The sequence below is a fragment of the Lampetra fluviatilis genome, chromosome 55 (genome assembly GCF_964198595.1).
Source record: "Lampetra fluviatilis chromosome 55, kcLamFluv1.1, whole genome shotgun sequence".
NCBI lineage: Eukaryota > Metazoa > Chordata > Hyperoartia > Petromyzontiformes > Petromyzontidae > Lampetra > Lampetra fluviatilis.
This window is the reverse complement of record NC_136329.1, coordinates 3,968,160-3,988,806: the sequence shown is the minus strand read 5'-3', so window position 1 is coordinate 3,988,806 and position 20,647 is coordinate 3,968,160. Positions and strand designations below refer to the sequence as shown.

Here is a 20,647-nt window from a genome sequence, read left to right as displayed (position 1 = left end):
AGCGCGTATCACCACTACACAGGTAACAAAGCACTCCCTTTAAGAGTGTGCTCCTAATCTCAGTTCGTTACCTGTATAAAAGACACCTGGGAGCCAGAAATCTTTCTGATTGAGCGGGGGTCAAATACTTATTTCCCTCATTAAAATGCAAATCAATTTATAAAATTTTTGACATGCGTTTTTCTGGATTTTGTTGTTGTTATTTGTCTCTCACTGTTCAAATAAACCTTACATTAAAATTATAGACTCATCATTTCTTTGTCAGTGGGCAAACCTACAAAATCAGCAGGGGATCAAATACTTTTTCCCTCACTGTAGGTAACGCCTACTGAGCTATATCTCTTTTTCAGAAGCGCCCTGGCCATTACAAATGACAGCCCAACGGAGTGGCATATCATCATCACCACCATGTGTAAATTTATAGCAGTAGCCAAAAACTCGCAATGCCGTGATGTTGATTCTGAATGTGGAGGGAAAAACCGGAGGACCCAGAGAACAACCCATGCACCATGGGGAGAGACAGAAAGATGCAGACTCCAAATATACAGCAGCAGGCATCGGGGTCGGGATCGAACCCACGACCTCCTGTACACCAGGCGAAGTAGTTAACATCTCATAGACAACGCGGCACAAATCTGGGACTTTGCCAGCATTGGCTCTAGGAAGGCTGACTGTGCAGATGAGGCACTAAATGCCAAAACCCGATGCATAATTTTTGCTCGCTATTGAATCAATGCTGCTGGAATTATTATTTATTAAAAAAAACCCGACCAGAACTCATTCCCAGGAGGCCTCGTGTGAGGCTGATGGGCTGATTGGACGAGGACACAAAGGTGCAGTCCGTCCTCCAATAACGCGATGGTGGTGGTAGTAGTTACTGGCAAAGGAGGTCTCAATGTCTATGGGCAGTGCTGAGTCTATGGGCAGTGTTGAGTCTTTGGGCAGTGTTAGTCTATGGGTAGTGTTGAGTCAATGGGCATTGTTGAGTCTATGGATATTGTTGAGTCCATGGATAGTGTTGAGTCTATGGGCAGTGTTCAGTCTATGGGCAGTGCTGAGTCTATGGGCAGTGTTGAGTCTTTGGGCAGTGTTGAGTCAATGGGCATTGTTGAGTCTATGGGCAGTGTTTAGTCTTTGGGTAGTTGTTAGTCTATGGGTAGTGTTGAGTCTATGGGTAGTGTTGAGTCTATGGGCAGTGTTGAGTCTATGGAAGTGTTGAGTCTATGGGTAGTGTTGAGTTTATGGATAGTGTTGAGTCTATGGGCAGTGTTGAGTCTATGGGCAGTGTTGAGTCTTTGGGCAGTGTTGAGTCTATGGGCATTGTTGAGTCTATGGGTAGTGTGGAGTATATGGGTAGTGCTGAGTCTATGGGCGGTGTTGAGTCTATGGGTAGTGTTGAGTCTATGGGTAGTGTTGAGTCTATGGGTAGTGTTAGTCTATGGGCAGTGTTGAGTCTATGGGCAGTGTTGAGTCTATGGGTAGTGTTGAGTGTTTGGGCAGTGTTGAGTCTATGGGCATTGTTGAGTCTATGGGTAGTGTGGAGTCTATGGGTAGTGTTGAGTCTATGGGCAGTGTTGAGTCTATGGGAAGTATTGAGTCTATGGGCAGTGTTAGCCTATGGGTAGTGTTGAGTCTATGGGCAGTTTTGAGTCTATGGTAGTGTTGAATCTATGGGCAGTGTTAGCCTATGGGTATTGTTGAGTCTATGGGTAGTGTTGAGTCTATGGATAGTGTTGAGTCTATGGGCAGTGTTGAGTCTATGGGCAGTGTTGAGTCTTTGGGCAGTGTTGAGTCTATGGGCATTGTTGAGTCTATGGGTAGTGTGGAGTATATGGGTAGTGCTGAGTCTATGGGCGGTGTTGAGTCTATGGGCGGTGTTGAGTCTATGGGTAGTGTTGAGTCTATGGGTAGTGTTGAGTCTATGGGTAGTGTTGAGTCTATGGGTAGTGTTAGTCTATGGGCAGTGTTGAGTCTATGGGCAGTGTTGAGTCTATGGGTAGTGTTGAGTGTTTGGGCAGTGTTGAGTCTATGGGCATTGTTGAGTCTATGGGTAGTGTTGAGTCTATGGGTAGTGTTGAGTCTATGGGCAGTGTTGAGTCTATGGGCAGTGTTGAGTCTATAGGCAGTGTTGAGTCTATGGGAAGTATTGAGTCTATGGGCAGTGTTAGCCTATGGGTAGTGTTGAGTCTATGGGCAGTTTTGAGTCTATGGTAGTGTTGAGTCTATGGGTAGTGTTGAGTTTATGGATAGTGTTGAGTCTATGGGCAGTGTTGAGTCTATGGGCAGTGTTGAGTCTTTGGGCAGTGTTGAGTCTATGGGCATTGTTGAGTCTATGGGTAGTGTGGAGTATATGGGTAGTGCTGAGTCTATGGGCGGTGTTGAGTCTATGGGTAGTGTTGAGTCTATGGGTAGTGTTGAGTCTATGGGTAGTGTTAGTCTATGGGCAGTGTTGAGTCTATGGGCAGTGTTGAGTCTATGGGTAGTGTTGAGTGTTTGGGCAGTGTTGAGTCTATGGGCATTGTTGAGTCTATGGGTAGTGTGGAGTCTATGGGTAGTGTTGAGTCTATGGGCAGTGTTGAGTCTATGGGAAGTATTGAGTCTATGGGCAGTGTTAGCCTATGGGTAGTGTTGAGTCTATGGGCAGTTTTGAGTCTATGGTAGTGTTGAATCTATGGGCAGTGTTAGCCTATGGGTATTGTTGAGTCTATGGGTAGTGTTGAGTCTATGGATAGTGTTGAGTCTATGGGCAGTGTTGAGTCTATGGGCAGTGTTGAGTCTTTGGGCAGTGTTGAGTCTATGGGCATTGTTGAGTCTATGGGTAGTGTGGAGTATATGGGTAGTGCTGAGTCTATGGGCGGTGTTGAGTCTATGGGCGGTGTTGAGTCTATGGGTAGTGTTGAGTCTATGGGTAGTGTTGAGTCTATGGGTAGTGTTGAGTCTATGGGTAGTGTTAGTCTATGGGCAGTGTTGAGTCTATGGGCAGTGTTGAGTCTATGGGTAGTGTTGAGTGTTTGGGCAGTGTTGAGTCTATGGGCATTGTTGAGTCTATGGGTAGTGTTGAGTCTATGGGTAGTGTTGAGTCTATGGGCAGTGTTGAGTCTATGGGCAGTGTTGAGTCTATAGGCAGTGTTGAGTCTATGGGAAGTATTGAGTCTATGGGCAGTGTTAGCCTATGGGTAGTGTTGAGTCTATGGGCAGTTTTGAGTCTATGGTAGTGTTGAGTCTATGGGCAGTGTTAGCCTATGGGTATTGTTGAGTCTATGGGTAGTGTTGAGTCTATGTGCAGCGTTGAGTCTATGGGCAGTAGTAATAGGTTTTTACCCTTTTATCTGGCAACAAAACTGACACCTTTTTACAAGAGATCATGTTTGCGTTAACCACAACACTTGCGGTCAAAATGCAAACAAAAGGCAACTCTGATAATCTATGTACTGTCCTTGAAATTGATTGGTCGACACCCGAGACAGCTTTTCTTAGAGCCCAGTCTCACATGGTGTTGGACTAGATGACGCCAAAAGGTGCACAACTCAAAGACAATGCACCATCAGAGTATTGAGAGCTCGGGACAAGCATTTACATTGAGACCTCCTTTGACAGTACCTTGCTACTGCCAAAGGAGGTCTCATAACGCGATGGTTGTAGTAGTTGCGTTCCTGAAAGAACACCGCGCTATGGAAATATCGCGTCGTAACAAAATTTATAATACAATAGAGGAGTCCGCGATAACGCGTCAGATGCGTAACGCAGGGCCGAACAAAGACCGAGGTGCGTGAAGGGTCTGGTCTAGAAGCATCATCCAGCAGCATCCCACTGCCTTGCGCGATGATGATGCTACACCGAGGCAAGCCATACGACCGCTTATTCACGCTCGCCGTGGGGAGACAAAGGCGGCCGGACGTGGTGCTGGCCACCCACCCCCTCGTGTGCTGTGCCGGCCTTCATAGGTGCTACTCGCTAACACTTGCCCCGACAGTCTGTTAAAGGCTATACGGGGGATCTTTGTATTTTTTTGCTATGTACAGAATTATGGTGGTAGTGTTGTTGGTGTAGGTATGTTGAACTTCTTTCGCACCGTACGTAGCCATACCATGCGAACCGGGAGTGTGGGGGAAGAACAACAAACTATGGTTCTCTGTGTGAGTCTATGAGTCTCTGTGTGAGTCTGTTGGTCTCTGTGTGAGTCTGTGGGTCTCTGCATGAGTCTGTGGGTCTGTGTGAGTCTGTGGGTCTGTGTGAGTCTGTGGGTCTCTGTGCGAGTCTGTGGGTCTCTGTGTGAGTCTATGGGTGTCTGTGTGAGTCTTTTGGTCTCTGTGTGATTCTGTGGGCCTCTGCATGAGTCTGTGGGTCTGTGTGAGTCTGTGGGTCTCTGTGTTAGTCTATGGGTCTCTGTGTGAGTCTGTGAGTCTTTATGTGAGTCTATCGGTCTCTGTGTGAGTCTGTGGGTCTCTGCATGAGTCTGTTGGTCTGTGTGAGTCTGTGGGTCTGTGTGAGTCTGTGGGTCTCTGTGTGAGTCTGTGGGTCTCTGTGTGAGTCTATGGGTGTCTGTGTGAGTCTTTTGGTCTCTGTGTGATTCTGTGGGTCTCTGCATGAGTCTGTGGGTCTGTGTGAGTCTGTGGGTCTCTGTGTTAGTCTATGGGTCTCTGTGTGAGTCTGTGAGTCTCTATGTGAGGGCATGGGTCTTTATGTGAGTCTATCGGTCTCTGTGTGAGTCTGTGGGTCTCTGCATGCGTCTGTTGGTCTCTGTGTGAGTCTGTGGGTCTCTGTGTGAGTCTGTGGGTCTTTGCATGAGTCTGTGGGTCTCTGTGTGAGTCTGTGGGTCTCTGTGAGTCTGTGGGTCTGAGTGAGTGTATGAGTCTGTGTGCGAGTCTATGTAGTGTATGTATGCTGATGGGATGTGGACACACACGACTTTAATGATAGTTTTGTTTGTTTGCACGTTGACGTGTGCGAGTGAGCGATTATTGGAACCTCGGGCGAATAATTTATCTCTGCGTGTTCATCGTTTTTTTATTTGCTCACCCACCGAGCCTGTGGCTCACCGGTGGCGCAAGAGTGGAGATTCCATCCCCCCCTCCACCACCACCCCCTCTGGGATGGTGGTGGTGGGGTTCTATAAAGCGAAGAGGGCAACGAGACAGCGACCATCCGAATTCCTCTTTCCAAGCCCGGTGCCAGCTAAGCTCTCATCCATCACCACCATGCAGCAGCTGCAGCTCCTCCTCCTCGTCGTGGCTCTGGCGGTCGGCATGGAGGCGACACCCCTGAGTAAGTGGACGAAAGAGCTTCATGGCTCATCGGATTCCTCCGGTATATTGAATGCTGAGTGTCGCTATCGTTGCTGTCATCAACAGCATCGGCATCATCATTAGCAGCAGCAGGAGCAGCACAATACAGTGATTAACTGCAGCAGCAATTTATTCCAACACCACCACCACCACAGACAAAGGGAGCCACTGCAGCTATGCACTTTTAAATCATCGTCTAGATTGACAAACTATTTTCTTTACAACTGCTGCTTGTTGTTGTGTTCAGTTTATTGTATTTTCCCAGAACATCTGATTAGCACGGTTGGCTACGTACGGTGCGAAATAATTTCAATATACGTACACTATAAACACAGACCCACAGACTCAATCAGAGACCCATAGACTCAATCAGAGATCCATCGTTTGTTGTTCTTCCCCCTGCACCTCCGACTTGCACGGTTGGCTACGTACGGTGCGAAAGAAGTTCAACATACGTACGTCTCTTGAGATTAATTGTTTCTCATTGCTTTGAGGAATGAATTGTTTCATGAGATTCACTGTCAGTGGGATTCACTTGTCTCATGCGATTCACCGTTTTTTTTTACGATTTGCTGCCTCTCGGAATTATTAAACTATGAAACTAATTTTTCATTAAACACATAAAAAAAAATCTTACCAGGTAAGGCACCACTGATCTATGTATCTCTTTTGCACAAGCGACCTGGCTGTGTAAATTTATATCACCCAAATAAATACTCTAAATGCATAGAGACCCATAGATATGCATAGAGATGCATAGAGACCCATAGAGATACATAGAGACCCATACACTAAGCAATAAACTAAATATATATATTTAAATTTTACCAGTAAGGCCCCACTCACTTGCTATGCAGATATTTTTTACACGCTTTTTATAAACTCACTCTGTCTGTTGTCGTATCCTCAAATCTTGTAACTCAATTTTAACCAACTTCACAATGTGGTATCGACTGCAAACTTGGTATACGTATGTCATACTGATGACAATACTATATTCTATCATTAAAAATAAAATAAAATATATTTTTAATCAGTCTTTTTTACATGTTATGTTTCGGCTTGGGTTATGGCAAGCTTCGGGGCCACTTCCTGGAGTCGTGGAGTTTTGCCATTACTAGTACGGTACAATTCATTAACGCGTGTTTAAAAAAAAGTATTTTCAAATGTTACTTATTTTTGCAGAAGCGACCTGGCTGGCCACAAATGACGGCGCAACGAAGCGGCCCATCGCCATCGCGTGGAAATTTATATCACCCAAATAAATAGACTCTCTAAACGCACGTTTCTAAACATGCAATTCACCGTCTCGAAGGAGTAGTAACTCTTCTCTCACGAGCATCGTTGTTTATTTGCGATGCTACTGCCAGTGGGATTGATTCACCGTCTCTTTTTAAGTTTCGCTGTTTTTTGAGATTTACTTTCTTGAAAGGGCGCCACAGTGGCTAGGAGATGTTAACTTCCTCGCTCGGTATACAGGAGGTCGTGGGTTCGATCCCGACCCTGACGCCTGCTGCTGTATATTTGGAGTCTGCGTGTTCTCCCTGTGCTCGTGTGGATTTTTCGCCGGGTCCCTCCGGCTTTCCTCTCCACATAAAAAAATGAACATCACGGGTTTGTAGTATTTGGCTGCAGCGACACATTTTAAAATGATGATGAGGCCACTTCGTTGAGCTATCATTTGTGGCCAGCCAGGTCGCTTCTCAAATAGAGCTACAGTTTGTAACTCAGTGGGCTTTACCTGGTAAGATTAAACTATTTTAGTTTTAGATTTGAAGTTTTCGTGACTGCAGGGATCCATACTCTTTGGTTATTTCGGTAAAGTCACGTAGGTATAACATGAAGTAAATTAAATCACGACGTTTCGGGCGCAACACAAGCAATCGTCATCAAGTGGGAAAACCACAGCAAGAAACAATTGCAGCAGCCCTTTTGCCCACTTCAGAAATGTTTCTTGCGGTGGTTGTCCCACCTGATAACTGACGCTTGTGTTACCGAAAGAACCAAAGAGTATTTCAGTTTTATTACTATTTTTATGGTATGATTTGTTTACCTTTCCTATACTTTGCTCTCCGATCGTGTTTTTTTATTTGTTTGTTGCTGTAACGGTCTCATCCCGTGCCCCCTACCGAACAGCTATGACAAAGTAGCTGTTTCCCTCATCGGATTCCTCCAGCAGTATAAATACATCAGAATCGGAATATTTATTCTGCAGGAGAAATCTGACGAGCTATAAAGCTCTTGATTTTAAGTTTTCGTGACTGCAGGGATTCATACTCTTTGGTTATTTCGGTAAAGTCACGTAGGTATAAAATGAAATAAATTAAATCACGACGTTTCGGGCGCAACACAAGCGTCCGTCATCAGGTGGGACAACCACAACAAGAAACAATTGCAGCAGCCCTTTTGGCCACTTCAGCTACTTGAAAGTTGACTGCGAAGATTAGACACGCCCCCGCAGCTGCCTGCTAATACTACTAACCATGTTTTATTTTACCCGGTAAGAAGGATCACTGAGCTGCCGTGTTGCTCTTTGTCAGAAGCGACCTGCCTATCAGAAATGGTAGCCCAACAAAGCGGCTTATCATTTGGACATACAGGGACTCTTGTGCTTATGAACATTCGACTTACAAACATTCAGAGATACGAACAAACCTGTCCATATGTCCAGTTGCCTGTTCGGATCGAGAGTCATCAGCTCAACTGATGCACGATAGATGGCGGTGGTGGCATCTACATCTGCAGAACATGAAGAACCAGTGGCATCTACATCTGCAGAACATGAAGAACCAGTGGCATCTACATCTGCAGAACATGAATAACCAGTGGCATCTACATCTGCAGAACATCAAGAACCAGTGGCATCTACATCTGCAGAACATGAAGAATCAGTGGCATCTACATCTGTAGAACATGAATAATCAGTGGCATCTACATCTGTAGAACATGAAGAATCAGTGGCATCTACATCTGCAGGACATGAAGAACCAGTGGCATCTACATCTGCAGGAGACTATACAACTTTCAAAGCCATTCGCCGTGTTTAGTGTATATGCCGTACAAACGACGGGAGTAAAGTTGGACTTACAAACAAACCGACTTACGAACAGACCTCTGGAACCTAACTTGTTCGTAAGTAGAGGAGTCCATGGATACAGCAGCAAAAATAAAGTATTATGATAAACTATGGGAACCTCATTTGCCAGTAAAAATATGATATCAGAAGGAAAGCTGTCTCGGTTGTGGACCAATCAACTTCAAGGACAGTGCACATTATCGAGTTATGTCTTTTGTTTGTATTATGACTGCAGGTATTGCGGTCTATGCAAGCATGACTCCTTGTAAAAAGGTGTCAGTTTTGTTGCCAGATAGAAGGGTAAAAAGCCAATTATCATATTATGATAAAGTTTCGTTTAGTTTTTAATGTCACCAACCTGCCTCCCAATATATGAAGACTTTGATTCTGTGTTCACTGCTCTGCTGATTGTTCACTGCCCCCCCCCCGCCCCCCGTTCCGCGTTCTGTGCAGATGTCACCGGGTTGCGATCGCTGCACAAACGCTACGTCAACAGCTACGACGGACCCATCGACTTATCTTGCCCGGCTCACCAGTCCATCTACATCATCCACAGGTGCGGGCAGTCCTCGACTTATAAACATAATTCGTTCCCGAGACCCCGCCGTTCGTAAGTTGAACGGTTCGCAAGTCGGAACACAGTAAACTACCGCATGTCATGCTCACACAGACACTCCCTCCCAGCACGAGGCTGACTTCATTACGTCTCGTGGATGAGCGCTCGGCTGAACAAAATGGTGCTGCGGTTCAGTTTGCAAGTGAGAGTTCGCGCTTTAAGCAAATGTAAAAAAATATGTATTTCATGGAAGCTGCTTCGTAAGTGCGAGTATTCCTAAGGGGACGTCCATAAATGACGTCACGTACCTGGGGGGGGGGGGGGGGTCAGACATTTGTGACGATGTGTGACGAGGGGGGGGGGGTGAGAAATATGACGTCACGTAAAAATGCGCAACTTTAAATAAATATAGACAACACGTTCTACATAATTAAATATACTTTTTAATGAATGTTTTCTCCTACAACATCAGAGTGCAGCGCCACATTAAATACGCAGAGCTTTGTGACGTCATATTTGAGGGGGAGGTTTGACTTTTTGTGACGTCGTGTGACGAAGGGGAGGGGGGGTCAAAAATCGCGTGACGTCATTTATGAATAGCCCCTAAGCCGGGTGTGTGTAAGTCGAGGACTGTCGGAACGCACAAAAGGGCAAAGATCCCCCCCCCGTGTAGCCTTTAACAAATTGTTGGGGAAAGTGGTGTTAGTAGTGAGTAGCAGTGCCTATGAAGGTCGGCACTATGGCACATGCAGGGGGTGGGTGGCCAGCACAACCACGCCCGCCCGGCCGGTTTTGTCTTCTGAGTGTAAATGTTTACTACACACCGCAACGGGGGGGTACTCATTTGAGGCTGAGTCGACCTAGGGGAGGTCCAGACCCTGTTCAGATAATCGTCAATGGTGTTGGCCTCGGGCCGGAATGGAACTCGGGTCGTTGGGTTTGTAGCGCAGCGCGCTTAACCTCTACCGCTCACCATCACAGGTACGCACACACACATAACACCAATAAAAACAACCGCCTTTGACCACTAAGTTGGCGGTGACGTCACCACGTTGTTTGCGACAGGCTAAATGCACTTTGGTGCAACTGCCAGTCATCTCAGTCAGTCATCCCATGGCACCTGGGTTTGTCATGTGACCTCATTTCAGTTCAGGTCATTTATTAGGTATAGCCCTGTGTGTAAGTCGACCTGCTGGCAGCGAGTCTTCAACACTTCACGCGTCCTCAAAGTGCACCTGGCCTGGCACATGTGCCGTGGGGACGTCATGACCACTTCGTGGCGAATGGCGGATATTGGTATTGGTGCACTTTGAGGCCAACGTGAAGTGTCGAACGCCCGCTGGCAGGTAGTCACGGGACAGAACGAGGTGGTGCCATGGGTTGACTGAGATGATTTGCAGATGCACCACCTGTGCTCCCCACTGTGCCAACTTTCTGTATTTTAGCAGCCCGGCACTCCGCTCCGTGTTGTGAGAGTCGCTCATCTGCGCTCCGTAGTTGTTGTTGCGTCCTTCACGAGCCTCCTCCTCCTCAGAGGCCGATCTTGACACCGCCAGTACTGCTCATCGGCAGGTCCACTCAGCTCCACATCCTCCTTCACCGTATCAGCTTCAACTCTTCTGCAGCTTGTGCCCTGCCCGTTTAAAACTGAACCATTTTTTTTATTTTACCAGGATAGATAGTTCAACGACGTGGCTTATCACGTGGGCATTTGAACCTTCTGTTTATTCGGGACCCCGGGGTTCCGAATAAACAGAAGTCAAAATCGGAATTTATTTATTTCTTTTTGGCGACTCCGTTCCACCGCGCACAGAAACGCCGCGACCCACCTGGCGCGGATCGTTCGGCTGTCATTGTCTTCAAGCGCGGCGAGGACGAATGCGCAGAAGAAACAAATAATTGAAACTTTGATTGACGCATCGTGTAGAGCTCCTCTAGAGGAATAGATTGCCGTATCGTTTGCTTTCAACAGACATAAAATGATGTCGCAACGCAGTTTATGCGAGAGTCGGGAGCCTATGGGACCCTGGGGTCTGCCATGAGGTTAATTTATTGCAATACAGACAAATACTCTAAACGTGTGTTTATAAATGGGGAGGGAAAAACCGGAGGACCCAGAAAAAAATCTACGCGACTACGCGGGGAGGGGGGGACACAGCAGGCATCAGGGTCGAGATGGAACCCACGACCTCCCGCATACCAGGCGAGGTAGTTAATATCCCCCTGCATCGGTGTCTATCTGCGTGTGTGTGGGTGGGTGGGTGGCTGTTAGCATCCACAACAACGACGCTGAGGACCGTATCTGGGACTTCCGCTGCAAGGAGACGTTCGACGTGAGCCGCCCCATCTCCTCCTTCGCGACCTCGTACGTGAACAACTTCGACGAGAAGCTGGATTTCACCTGCCCCTTCAACTCCATCGTGTCCGGCATCGGGAGCTACCACAGCAACGACGCGGAGGACCGCAGGTGATGGGACCGCCGGTTGCTTCGAATTTCACAAAGCTGTGGGAAAGAGCCGATTAGCGAAAGCGCCAGCGGTGGTGGCAAACTCCACCCCCCCCCCACGACCTCCTGCACACCAGGCGAGGTAGCTAACATCTCCTCCCCACTGTGTGTGTATGGGGAGCTGTAAGATCAGTGGATGGTGCAAACCCGAACGATTGAACCCCTGACCTCCTGCATGCCAGGCGAGGTAGTTAACATCTCCTATCCATACTCATTGGTTATTTCGATAAAGTCACCAAAGAGTATGGATTCCTGCAGTCACAAAAGCTTCAAATCAAGATCTCATATCCACTGTGTGTGTATGGGAAGCTGTAAACGCAGTGGATGGTGCAAACCCGACCGATTGAATCCCTGACCTCCTGCATACTAGGCGAGGTAGTTAACATCTCCTAGCCACCGTGTGTGGTGACCTCTAGTTAGCGCACTTGCGCTGCAAAACCCGGTTCGATTCCTGTTCACGGCCGACACCAGTGATAGCGATTATCTTCATTAGTACCTGGGCTTTTCCCAGGGCGACTCAGCCTCAAATGAGTACCTGGTGCAATGTGTAAACATTGCTACTTGGGAGACAAAGGCGGCCATGCGTGGTGATGGACACCCACCTCTGTATTTGCCGTGCCGGCCTTCATAGGTCCTCACTAACAGCACTTTCCCCAGCAGTCTGTTAATACGACATGGGGGATCTTGGTATTTTTTGGTGGTGATGGACAGAATGATGGTGCTGGTGATGGTGGCGATGATGTATGTATATTGAACTGCTTTCGCATTGTAGGTGCAGGGGGAAGGACAACACACTAAACACAAACAACTGTTCTAAGTAAATGAGTTTGATGATGATTTAAAAGTGCATAACTCCAGTGGCTTCCCAGTATCGGAAGGAAGAGCATTCCAGATGGCCGCAGAAACAGCGTATCTGAAAGTGCCGCACTATGCGGTGACCATTTTTGTTCGATAGCTAGCCAAAAGCCGCTGCTGCGAGGATCACGGAAGTTCGTGCGATGATTTGTGGTTGTGATGTAGATGATGTTGGAAGTGGTGAATTGTGATATTGGTGTTGGTGGTATTGATGAGATAATGGTGTTGGTGGAATTGATGAGGTATTGGTTGTTGGTGGAATTTAGGAGATATTGTATTGGTGGAATTGATGTGATATTGGTGTTGGTGGTATTGATGAGATTTTGGTGTTGCTGGAATCTATGAGATATTGGTGGTATTGATGAGATTTTGGTGTTGGTGGAATTGATGAGATATTGGTGTTGGTGGAATTGATGAGATATTGGTGTTGGTGGTATTGATGAGATATTGGTGTTGCTGGAATCTATGAGATATTGGTGGTATTGATGAGATATTGGTGTTGCTGGAACTTATGAGATATTGGTGTTGGTGGTATTGATGAGATAATGGTGTTGGTGGTATTGATGAGATGTTGGTGTTGGTGGTATTGATGAGATGTTGGTGTTGGTGGAGTTTGGCATGATGAGCATTGTTGTTGGTGTTTTTTGGGTCCCCAACCACTTCGCTCACTATTTTATTGTATTTTTTTATTTTGCCATGTAAGGTCCCATTGAGCTGTGTAGCTCTTTTTCAGAAGTAACCTGGCCATCACACATTATAGCTCAACGAAGTGGCGTATCATGGATTATTGTATAGCAGAGAAATACTCTCAACGAATGTTTCTAAATATGGAGGGAAAACTGGAGGACCCTCAGAAAAATGCATGCGACCACAGGGAGAGAGAGAGATGCCAACTCCAAATATACATCAGGCGTCACGGTCCAGAAATGAAATCCACGACCTCCTGTAAACCAGGGGAAATAGTTAACATGTCCCCATCACTTTGGCGCCCATAATGACGGCGATTACCATAATGACGGTGGTTATCAAATGGTGTTTTTCACTGATATTTTTGGTCATGAAGATCACGGAGATGATGAAAATGATGAGGATGATGACGAGGATGACGATCATTGCCTTGCAGATGGAAGTTCACCTGCACCATGCAGGCCAACGTCTGCATGGGTGCGTGCCAGTGGACTGACTACCTCAACGACTTCGACGCGCCAATCTTCTGGGTCACCCCGGACTCCCGGTACCTGGTGGGGGCGCACAGCTACCACAGCAATGACGCCGAGTAAGTTTGTCCGCCCGTCCGTGGCTGTTGTCACTTGAAACTTGAACCTTATGGCGGGACCTCGGGTTCCCGAATAAACGGAAGTCAAAATCGTAATTAATACATTTTTGGCGACTCCATCTCATCGCGCACATAAACGCCGTGGACCCACCATAAATCAATCCTCTTTCTTCAATGAGCACCCGTCGTTGCCAAAATTGCTGTATTCATAAACTAAATTTTGAAACGTTGATTAGTGCATTGTGTATAGCTCGTTGAGATGAAGAGATTGCCGTATCGTTCACCTTCAACAGACATAAAATGACGTCGCAACGCAGTTTATGCGAGCACCGGGGGCTTATGGGACCCCGTGGTCCCGCTTTAAGGTTCACTTCACAAACCGCTATCATTGGACACAGCAAGACTGGGGACCGGGGTTCAAATTCCCGACTCAGCACGCATTTCAGCGTGGAGTGTATATGCTCTCTCCCCTGTTCTGCAGAGACTGTGTAAGTAAGTGTGTACATGTGTTGAACTTCTTGCACACCATACGTAGACAACCATGCTAATCGAAGGTGTGGGGGAAGGACAACACACTCTGCGGCTCTGTGTGAGTCTATGGGTCTCTGTGCGAGTCTATGGGTCTCTGTGTGAGTCTATGGGTCTCTGAGTGAGTCTATGGGTCTCTGTGTGAGTCTATGTAGTGTATGTTCAACTTCCATTGAACTCCCCTCTGTTCTGCAGCGAGTATGTGTAACTGCCCCGCCAATGGTGAATTGAGGGGGTGGAGTGTTTTATAACACAAAATACCCAGGCAGGTGCTGAGTTTTGGAGGTGCGGATGGTAAGGCTCCACCTCTTAGTAGCATGCTCCAGGTCAAGAAGCAGCGCCTTCAACTCCTCTGAGTGAGCAGCAATCACCAGATCATCAGCATTTACTGCTATAATGAGCCATGAATGTCCGTGTGTCCCGCGCGTGACGTCACTCCACGTCGACCAGCCCCCCTCATTAATACTCATGAACAGGTTACGTCCTCCACATGGACCCCCCCCCCCTCATTAATAATCATGAGCGGGTGACGTCACTCCACATTGAACAGCCCCCCTCATTAATAATCATGAACAGGTGACATCCTTCAAATGGACAACCCCTCCATTAATAATTAGTGGGTGACGTCACTCCACATGGGTCGGCGAGGCGCCTCCTCCCCCCTTTTCAGCGTCAACCTACAACCCTCACTACAAAGGCAGAACCCTCACGTCACGCGATCTCCGTAACGCTATTGAGATGTAGAAGTAAAAAGGACGTCATGATGAACAAGGGATTATAACCTTTAAATGAAAAAAGTCTGTGTCACTGTGGCTTACAAATTGCACACGAATGGATGCAATTAATATCACGTCGTGGTCTGCTTTTCGCTTGCAATTTCAGATTTACTGCAATACACCCGTCCTTGGACGGGCAAAATGCTAGTACATAACATGATTGACCAACCGGGAGGTATCTCTCGACCGCAATCCGAGCATTGATCAGCCTCCCATTTTATCTGTAACAGATGGAGATTACTCCAGTACAACCATGGAAAGCTTTTCGAACTACATGATTTAAAAATTATGTTACATATTATAGAAGCCAGTGAACACCCCAAGATAAACAGGGAATGGCTCTGATTCCCAGCCACGCAGCTTTACCCGGGCATGCCAACCATTATGAAGATCCTTAATGATTGTGAGCAGAGTCAGGGACTCCAAAAGCACGATCAACAACCCAGAGCCCAGGCCTCTTTATGGTATCATAGGCCTTGACCAAGTCAATAAACACACAAATGAATACCAACATCCATAATTTCCCACTAAGTGGCGGTGACGTCACCGCGACGCTTGTGCCCGGCTATGTGCACCTTGATGCCACGTGAAGTGTCAAACGCCCCCTGGCAGGAGGTCACGGGGCAGACCCAGATGCCACGGGTCGACTGACTGAGACGACTGGCTGATGCACCACGTGTGCCCCCTTACTTGCCAACTTTCTGTGCTTTAGCAACCCGGCGCTCCGCTCGTTGTTGTGAGCGTCGCTCACAACAACCAGTGTCGCAAAAATAAACACACGCGCACACACACACAATGTGACTGACATCGGCCATAACATCCCCATTGGTGAAGAATTACCTGCAAATTGACTCCGTTTGGATTAAATACAGCAGCAACATCGACACCCCCCCCAACCTCCTGTGATGGCGATGTGCAGAAGCTTTAATCCAGCTGCATGGATGATGATACTGATTCGAATTCATGGACTGATAGTACTTTGCTGAAGACAAAGTATTGTTGAGTTTTTGCATCAAGCTAGAATCCATATCCCGCAGAGAGGGTCCCTTGCTCATAAATATCTGGGCAGTTCACCAGCATCGGTATGAGTGTCCCTGACTTTTGCTGAAAAGATTCCGTAACGCACTTCATAACACATTTAAGTGTAGTACATTGTTGTGCTCCGACTTACGCACTGTTTGACTTACCAATGGTTCTCAGAAACAAAGTGTCTTCGTAAGTCGAGGGCTACCCGGATATAAGTACAAATTGCTTAAGTACATAGTCTTGCTCATTTTTCAACACCACGTGCGAGCTTGCAGCAAGGCAGAAAACAACAATAACAGTGACTTAAAGCTTTCGTGACTGCAGGAATTCATATTCTTTGCGTCTTTCGGTAAAGTCACGTGGATAGAAATAGTGGAAAATAAAAATATCACGACGTTCCGATCGCAACGCAAGCAATCGTCTTCAGGCAGAAAAAGTGGAGGTGAACTGCCCAGATATTTATGAGCAAGGGACCCTCTCTGCGGGATATAGATTATAGCTTGATGCAAAAACTCAACAATACTTTGTGTTCAGCAAAGTACTATCATTCCATTAATTCGAATCAGTATCAAGCAAGTCCTCCACTTTTTACGCCTGAAGACGAGTGCTTGCGTTGCGATCGGAACGTCGTGATATTTTTATTTTCTTTTTCTTTTTTATTTATATCCACGTGACTTTACCGAAAGACCCAAAGACTAACATTAACAGTACCAGACCACACCAAGACAACAACAGCAGTCCCAGACCACACCAAGACAACAACACCAGTCCCAGACCACACCAAGACAACAACAACAGTCCCAGACCACACCAAGACAACACTCCCAGACCACACCAAGACAACAACACTCCCAGACCACACCAAGACAACAACAACAGTCTCAGACCACACCAAGACAACAACAGCAGTCCCAGACTACACCAAGACAACATCAACAGTTGCAGACCACACAAAGACAATAACACATAGTCCCTCAATTACATTGCACATAAAACATGAAACTAACAATACACGGGTAAGGATACTATCTGTGTACAAACGTATTTATTTTCAATTCAACATTTAGTAGTAGAGCTGTCGCGACCAATATTATCCATAAGAGGTTGTTTTTGGTCACATTACGTAAATATAATGTGTCGTTGAACCCGCCACCATCCGGCACAGCCAACCAGTAAGTTTTGGCATATAAACAACACGTGACAAATTAGTTACAAGTTCAGCACACGTCACAGTACTCAAATTGTAAATGTGGTTGTGGCTTTACTCTCCAACATACAGCTGGCTAGTGCTGAATTCCTAAACTAATTGGCCACTTTTTATTTACGTGACAAACCTTACTCATTGGCCGTGTCGAGTGGTGATTGGGTTTAACGACGCATTTATATTTACGTGATCTAACCAAACAAATAACAAAATAATATCCTCAGAACCAAATGAGGTATATTCAAGGCCATGGCTTACATCAGTCCGAAAACGATCTTGAGCCCACAATCTCCTTCACCAACGCACACTACCCAGCGTGGTGAAGTATGGTCAAACAGCCGCTGTGACTAACACGGTCATTGGAAGGCCTTCATCCGGCAGTGGATTGGCGTTGGACTGCGTTTTAGATGTTAGATGTAAAATGTATCGGTTTGGGATCATGTTGTCATTGCTTTAGATGTACAATGCAGATTTTGACAAACTTTACTGATTGGCTGTGTCGGGTGGTGGCGGTGGAGTTTAACGACACGTTTTTAACTTATTTGCATTTTTCTTCTTGTGTCCACAGGGATCGCAGGTGGAAATTCCAGTTCTGCACCAAGGCCGCGTGCTAAACCAGCCGTGGAGTTTAGTTCTCCAAATTATGTTTTTTGCATTTCATGGCGTACACGCCACACGCTTGCATTAACGGTGTATGCATCACATAAGCTTTTAAACTTGCACTGAATGTTTTATATGCGGGTGGTTCAGAGTGAAGGTGTCTTTCTAGTTTATCGGAAAAAAAGTTGAAAGCCAAGTGGAAGTGCATAATACCTGATGCTCAACGCGCAATTCACAGCAGTGGTCTAAATACAAAACGTTAAACAAAACATTAAACACCTTGGCAGATTTATCAGCGTAGTTCAGGATCATTTTGCTTGTGTTTGAGAAAATGTGAACACGTCATCATCATCATCACCACGATCTATGAACATACTCCGTCATTTGTTTACACTTTCTTGTAGTGCCAATACGCTGAAGTAGTGCCACATTTTTCTGGCACCAATCTCTTATGTCGTCGTCAAGATGCTCTCTGTTAGGTCTTCATCTCTTTTCGGTTCCTTGCATTTTTCCGCACATACTTTGAATTTCCCTGTTGTTGTCTATCCTACATATGTGTCGAAACAGTGCCAGTTTCATTCTTATCACGGCCTGCATCATCAGGTTGTCTTTTTGTACGGGCAACCTTTTTCCTACTTCCACATTGGTCACTCTTTGGGTCCAGCACAGATGCAGTAATCCTCATGTGGCAATACATTTCGAATGCCAATATCTTATCTCTGTCAGTCTTTTTCAATGTCCAAGTCTCGCAGGCATACACAGCTGTCAGTTTAACACGTAGGCTTTCACGACCAATATTATTCATAATCAACGTTTTTGGGTTTAGATCGCGTTATTTATAAATGTGTCGTAACCGATGATGCTGGATGCAATTACCAGCGAAACGTCGTACTCAAATTGTAAATGTTGTGATTTCACGCTTCAACACACCGGTGGGCTAAAGCAGTGAACAATTTGTCTTTTGTCAACGTGACATTTTTTTACTGATTGGCCGTGTCGGGTGGTGGAGGGTTACGACACATTTATAAATAACGCGATCTAAACCCAAAAACGTTGATTATGAATACACAGCTGTACTGAACACGCATTGTTCCTCAGATGCTCGGTTTGGTCTTGTAGCTGATTTTCTTGCTTCTCTGGATGTCATTGAAATCTTGCAATTACTCCTTTGCCTTTACTCCATTCCCTTACGTGTGAACGTGTAATCGAATGAAACGGAGACCCTTTCGTTTTTCAAGGCATTCTCCTGGTCCGCGTAAAGCATTTGTCCCACCAGCGTTGAAGATGCCTTTACGTCAGAGAAGTGCAATTATTTAGCAATTTGAGGACATCTGCTCTACCGAACTTGAGTGCCATTGAAGACCGAACGCACCACTCAACCACTGCTGTGAATGTCGGCTTCATTACACCCTGCTTGCTGTCCCGACCCCCAGATAAATGGTTTGCTGCCATCTTGGAAATACCAAGACTGATTTTCACATGCGGCCACAAGTCAATTAATTTGTGTGTATGAAGCATAATTGCATTGCTCACACAACTTTTAAAATGCTTCTTATAACCCAGGTTTCTCCAAAACCCAGTTAGCGGAGCCCCACCATCATTACGTCGCAAAGAAGTTTGATTACATTTCAAATATGCAAATCAAGTTGCTTACAAAATGCTCGAAGCGTCTAATGATTGCTCAAGTGGCGTCGCGTGACATTGATACCAATAAAAAATTTAATCAGAGGATCTGCTTAAATTCAGGATGGATTGCGTGTGTGTTTTTCTCTCGAGGTGTAGAGCGCTTGGTGTGTGTATATTTGTTTGCACATTTGCTTGTGTGTGCGTGCGTGTGTTAATGTGTGTATCTACATGTGTGTGTATCTGCATGTGTGTGTTTCCCCGTGTTAATTTGTATAGTGTAGTGGTTAGTGAGCTGCGATATGAACCCAGCGACCCGAGTTCGGTTCCCGCTCACGGCTAACACCAGTGACAATAATCTGAACCGGTCCTGGGCCTCCCCTAGGTCGACTCAGCCTCAAATGAGTACCTAGTGTAAAACATCACCATTAGGGAGACAAATGCGGCCGGGCATGGTGCTGGCCACCCACTCCCACGTGTGCCGTTCCGGCCTTCATAGGTGCTCGCTAACGACGCTTGCCCCAACAGTCTGTTAAGGCAACACGAGGGGTGGGTGATCTTTGTACTGTACTTGTACATGGGGCCCGTATGACAATGACAAAGACCCCCCAATATAGTTTGCATAGACTGTAAATTCTGCTACTGAGCACCTATTTAGGGTAGAATGATGCGTGAGGGGTTGATGTGGCCATTCCCACGCCTGGCTACATTTGTCTCCCCCTTTGCTCGTGTTATAAAGCCCCTCATTAGCTACTCGTATCAATGCCGAGTCGACGTAGGCATATCTATCAATCCATGCAGTTCACGCCGTATTCTTGCACAGGAAAATTGAGTTTTCAGGTCCATGTGGCGTACAGTTGTTTCAATTCGGGAAAAAAAAGTTATTTCTATTTGTTTGGTTGTTCCCCATGTGATGGGACTTTCTAGCATGAACGTTGAGCTTTATCAGGGCACGGGGTAACCAATAAGGTCTGAATTGGTCTGTAATTAGGTAGGGCACTGATAAGGAGTTGACAGGTATGCGTAGAGGGCAGGCACAGGACAAGTTCAACAGTCACTTGTCCCTGCTCTATCAATACCGTGTGTTGCACACTCGAAATGAAGGACGTGGGCAGGTCCTCCAAATCGAGGGCAAACACATTTATTGTGGTAAATCTGTAAAATGCAACAACACGTTTGCCACACACAGCAATCCTCAACCGAGTCGCCATTAACCACGTGACGTGTATATTTCCGGTTAATAAATAACCCTGCCAGCCACCCACAGGCAAAACTCAGTTATCGCATGCTGGTGTACACACGTGCATTGATGTACTGCACAGCATATAAGGATCAT

The 20,647-nt window shown here is 46.2% G+C and overlaps 1 protein-coding gene across 1 annotated transcript; it reads left to right on the top strand.

The window, feature by feature from the left end:
* Window positions 1-5,150: 5,150 nt before the first annotated feature.
* LOC144949996 (hemagglutinin/amebocyte aggregation factor-like) lies at window positions 5,151-19,389 on the top strand. The gene is made up of 5 exons (XM_078879988.1): window positions 5,151-5,265; window positions 8,815-8,917; window positions 11,190-11,384; window positions 13,402-13,554; window positions 17,657-19,389. Exons 1-5 carry the CDS (start codon window positions 5,199-5,201, stop codon window positions 17,700-17,702), a joined length of 564 nt encoding a protein of 187 aa, XP_078736114.1. The 5' UTR covers window positions 5,151-5,198; the 3' UTR covers window positions 17,703-19,389.
* Window positions 19,390-20,647: the final 1,258 nt, after the last annotated feature.

Excerpts from the sequence above, each read along its gene's own strand:
- LOC144949996 (XM_078879988.1), top strand. The coding sequence starts at position 5,199 with ATGCAGCAGCTGCAGCTCCTCCTCCTCGTCGTGGCTCTGGCGGTCGGC. Across the intron at positions 5,266-8,814 it reads CATGGAGGCGACACCCCTGA|ATGTCACCGGGTTGCGATCG; the intron begins GTAAGTGGACGA and ends CGTTCTGTGCAG. Across the intron at positions 13,555-17,656 it reads TACCACAGCAATGACGCCGA|GGATCGCAGGTGGAAATTCC; the intron begins GTAAGTTTGTCC and ends TTGTGTCCACAG.